At 46.8% G+C, this 4660-nt stretch overlaps 1 protein-coding gene across 1 annotated transcript; it reads right to left on the bottom strand.

Annotated features, from left to right (window-relative positions):
* Nucleotides 1-1016: 1016 nt before the first annotated feature.
* On the bottom strand, nt 1017-3618 carry LOC134212836 (sorting nexin-29-like). Its single transcript, XM_062691057.1, has 4 exons — nt 3023-3618; nt 1900-2901; nt 1524-1830; nt 1017-1461 (listed from the first exon to the last, which is right to left on the bottom strand). Exons 1-4 carry the CDS (start codon nt 3202-3204, stop codon nt 1315-1317), a joined length of 1638 nt encoding a protein of 545 aa, XP_062547041.1. The 5' UTR covers nt 3205-3618; the 3' UTR covers nt 1017-1314.
* Nucleotides 3619-4660: the final 1042 nt, after the last annotated feature.

The raw sequence follows: 4660 nt of genomic DNA, 5'->3' as shown, positions 1-4660 counted from the left end.
GCCACTTGGAAATCACCTAATTAAGAAACGGGTACCGCCGCGCTTTCTGCACCCCATTTACTTGATTCCTTTGGGTGAATAGCATTGCGGTGTATCGTTTGGCGCGGCCGTACCTTTCGATAGTCATTCGCCGTGTGAAGTTTTGTGCAAGTACCCATTTGGAAACATTACAAACGCCGCGCAGTGTATCAAATCCAGAAAATCTGACAATATAATCGACGGAAAACGTCCGCATCACCGCAGTGCAAATATTGATTCCGACCACTACCTCGTTGCAGTATGCCTGCGCTCAAAACTCTCGACGGTGTACAACATGCGTCGAAGTCGTTTGCCGTGGCTAAACATTGGATGGCTTCAAGACGGTAGACTAGCCCAAGAATACGCGCAGCAGCTGGAAGTGGCACTCCCAACGGAAGAGTAACTAGGCGTAACTTCTCTTGAAGATAGCTGGAAAAATATTCAATCCGCCATTGGAAGCATCGCAACCGCTGCACTAGGCACGGTGCCAACGGATCAAAGTAACGACTGATATGACGACGGAAATCCAGGAGACGTTTGGCCGGCTGAAAAACAACAAAGCCCCTGGGGTTGACCAACTACCAGGAGGGCTATTTAAACACGGTGGTTATGCACTGGCTAGAGCGTTGCACTGGGTGATTACCAAGATTTGGGAGGATGAGGTTCTACCGCAGGAGTGGATGGAAGGTGTCTTTTACCGTGTACCCCATCTACAAAAAGGACGATAAACTGGATTGCAGCAAATACCGCGCAATCACATTGCTGAATGCCGCGTACAAGGTACTCTCCCAAATTTTATGACCCCAGCTAGCACCAATTTCAAGAGAGCTCGTGGTGTAGTACCCGGCAGGGTTCATGGGCGAGCGCTCTACAGATCAGGTGTTCGCCATACGCCAGATATTTCATACACTATAAAGTCAATTGTTGGCATCCGAACGATTATCAGCATTTTTAAATCCGGTTAATGAGGAAAAGGTCATCACAACAGAAATGCACCATTTGATTTCGTATTGATGATTATGTTAATTCGCCGTTTTTCATTTCTACATACAACTCTTTATACAATACGTAATCCTAACTTTGATCTTACTTTCCCAAAAAGGTTGCTCGATTAACACAGTTTAGATATAAATACATTTAAGCATGAAATCCAAGTCCGCTTCAGAAGTGCGACTCATCTACGTAACGCAATGATCGGCGTAGGAAATATCAAGGTTTTCAATTCGCGGTTACTGTTCCAAATCACTTCACAATCGATTTAGACACATAACCGTCTTCAGATTCGATAGCTCCGGCTCATAGCGTGGCATCGTGCAGAAACGGAAACGCCCGCTCCAGTTGGGACCGGGTGTTGCACGCGGATACCTCCGGTAACGTCGTTATGAACAGACTGTTGAGATAAACCTGCAAACGCTGGCGACGCTGTTCCACGAATTGCGCGTTCTGCAAAGAGTGCATGTACGAGTTACTACCTGAGCTAAACTGAGATTCACAGCGTAACATACCATATTGCCGATCTTTTTCTTTGGTGGGAAGTCCAACGACCGCACGCTGGAGTACTCCTTCTGGAGTCGTTTGTGGAGCCGGTAGAACTCGCTGTACCGTCGAAACACGGACCATGATTCGGTGGCACCACCACCGGCGGGGGTATTGTTTGCGGTCCCGTTCGGTGATATTCGTATTTCGTAGCAATAGTGCTCCCGCCGTCGACCGCTGACCGGCGTTCGGAGGACCGCTTTCGGAATACTTATCTGGAAGTGCATTAACGATAGTCGATTCGAGCGCGTATGCATCCGGAGCCGGTGGTTTTCCCTGTGTGTTAATAATAAAGTAAAACAAGTTTTAATTCCACTTTTCAAAATGAAGCACCAAACTACATACAAGCTCAATTCAGCGACACGGGACTCCAACATTTGACAGCGTTCCTCCGAGTCCACCAGTTGGCGTTTAAGTTTGGTCACCATCTCCGCGTCCCGCTCCGCCACGAACGATTCGTCCAGCGATTCCTGTGCGACGGACAAGTCCGAGCCGGAAATGGTTCCACTTGAAGAATTGGTTGCCGTCGTTGTTGTCGCCGTGGATGTATCCGAAGAATAGTTTCCAATAATACTGTCTTCGGATGCTTCCAGTGCGTTGTCCGGGCTGCTGGCGCTGATGGCACCTGCCGTTTTTGATTCACGTTTTATTTCCTGCGCAATAGAGAGACTGTTGAGGGCATCTTCCACCGAGTATGCACCAGGGCGAGATGACTGGCTAGGCCCAACATCGGTGTATTCCCGAATAATATCAATGTTTGCCGTTCTTGGAGCGATTTGTAACGTGTTCGGCGATGAGGATAAGTTTAGAATTGGTTTCGTCGGAACTTCATCCAGAATTTCACGTTGAACGACATTTACCTTCCGTGCAGGACCTGCAGGAGGTTGCGTGGCTATGATCGGTTCTACCATTTCTGGTTTAGCTCGCGTGGGAGCGTTCAATTCAGGAGCATCAATCGATACGGCAAATAAAATAGTGCTCAACCCAGCAGCCATGTTCGGAAGCAGACCCGTGATCTCTCCATCTCTCATCAGGGCCCAGCATTCGTAGCTTTCCTCCAAGATCTTCTCATCCCCAAGCCAGATCAACATATAACGCTCAAGCGCTCGCTCATTAAGGATAGCCCTCAGCAGTGCCTTTCCTTTTCCGCAATTTGTCCATACGTGTCGCAAGGCGGCGAACCTTTCCTTTTCATGATTCGTCAAATGCTTAAAGGCAAAATCCCATACAACCGGCATTTCCACACTGCCACCAGCTACTAAATCGGTTACATTTTTCAGCACGGAACTGGTGGACTTTAAACCGTGCGACAGCACTCTTTCCCAAGTATCACAGAGCAAAATAATTCTGAAAATAAAAAAATCCACTTAATTATTAACTTCCACATTTCTGCAAACGTGACACTGTACTATAAATGTGGTATGACTGTGAGACCTAATCCCATTAGACTAAAAAGCAAATGCCTTACCTTGAATCCTCCTCCGTTGCCAGTTCCGTCTTTCCGCCATACTTTTTCTGGCATTCTTTCACCACGGTCAGCAGCTCGTCCATTAGCGCCTTCCGTTCGATTTCATGCCTTCGACTACTGCTGCTGCCGCCAACGACGCCAAGGATGGCAGGATCCAGCGTGAAATTGCTCATCCCAACCATCACGACTGGCCGCGATGGGGTTTCTTCCGTACGCAAACAGCACTAGTTCTGAGTACAATCAAGCGAGTTGAAGGGACGATATCGCCTTCAAGTAAGTTGTTTTTATTTTGCTCGAGACGCTGGCCTTGAGATAAGGTGACGAGGCGCTCATACAAAAAAGCAAGCACGCAAATGCGAAATCGGAGGGCGGATTCCCGCCTCACGGAACAGATCACTTCTTCGAGGTGAAATTTCACTTATAGATTTATTTTCAGCACTTTTTTTTTAGTATCAATCGTGAATATTAAACCAATATCATTTTACAAACTTTAAATTATAGGAAAACGCGCTTTAAAGAATATTATTTTCAGATGATAAAGATCTTTGACGAGAAAACCCCTTTTCTTTTTTCTGCTGTGTCGAATAAAAAAAACTTTGATGACATTTTTTGTTTGTTTTGTCAAGTTTTGACATTTTGACAAAACGGAAAACAACTAGCTCCACTTTTCAAAAGCACCCAAATCCCGACACAGATTTACAATTTGTGGAATAGTTTAAAAGTACACGCAAAAAAATGTTACGGTCGAAACTACCATTCCGAGGGTTAATTTAAGAATACGCACCGACGATTTTCAGCAGACAACAAACCCGTTTGATTTTACAGTAGCCGTTCGATAACTGCAAAATGTTTACTTTTCAGTTAACGAATGCCGTTCGATAACTGCAACGCATTCTAGATGTCAAACGGTTGTCAATCGACGTCAGATGCAATAAAAGTGCATCTAAATGTGCAGCGCAATGCAGCTGTCATTGAGTTTGACATCAGTTTGAAGTTTCATTTCATTTCATTTATTTAGTTAACATCTAAACAGATAACACTGAATCAACAATTTGACGCCACAATGCACGGTTCGAGGCCGCATCTCTCCATCCTCGGATACGCCCCACGCTCGCCAAGTCGTTCTGCACCTGGTCTGCCCATCTCGCTCGCTGCGCTCCACGTCGTCTCGTACCTGCCGGATCGGAAGCGAACACCATCTTTGCAGGGTTGCTGTCCGGCATTCTTGCAACATGTCCTGCCCATCGTACCCTTCCGGCTTTAGCTACCTTTTGGATACTGGGTTCGCCGTAGAGTTGGGCGAGCTCATGGTTCATTCTTCGCCGCCACACACCGTCTTCTTGCACACCGCCAAAGATGGTCCTAAGCACCCGTCTCTCGAATACTCCGAGTGCTTGCAAGTCCTCCTCGAGCATTGTCCATGTTTCATGTCCGTAGAGGACTACCGGTCTTATTAACGTCTTGTACATGACACATTTGGTGCGGTGGCGAATCTTTTTCGACCGCAGTTTCTTCTGGAGCCCGTAGTAGGCCCGACTTCCACAGATGATGCGCCTTCGTATTTCACGACTAACGTTGTTGTCAGCCGTTAACAAGGATCCGAGGTAAACGAATTCCTCGACCACCTCGAAGGTATCC

The sequence above is a fragment of the Armigeres subalbatus genome, chromosome 1, assembly GCF_024139115.2.
Source record: "Armigeres subalbatus isolate Guangzhou_Male chromosome 1, GZ_Asu_2, whole genome shotgun sequence".
Taxonomy (NCBI): Eukaryota; Metazoa; Arthropoda; class Insecta; order Diptera; family Culicidae; genus Armigeres; species Armigeres subalbatus.
This window is presented reverse-complemented; position numbering and strand designations above follow the sequence as displayed.

Coding starts and splice junctions, on each gene's coding strand:
- LOC134212836 (XM_062691057.1), bottom strand. CDS start 3,204: ATGGTTGGGATGAGCAATTTCACGCTGGATCCTGCCATCCTTGGCGTC. Junction 2,902..3,022: donor GCAACGGAGGAGGATTCAAG/GTAAGGCATTTG, acceptor TTTTATTTTCAG/AATTATTTTGCTCTGTGATA. Junction 1,831..1,899: donor CGTGTCGCTGAATTGAGCTT/GTATGTAGTTTG, acceptor ATTAACACACAG/GGAAAACCACCGGCTCCGGA.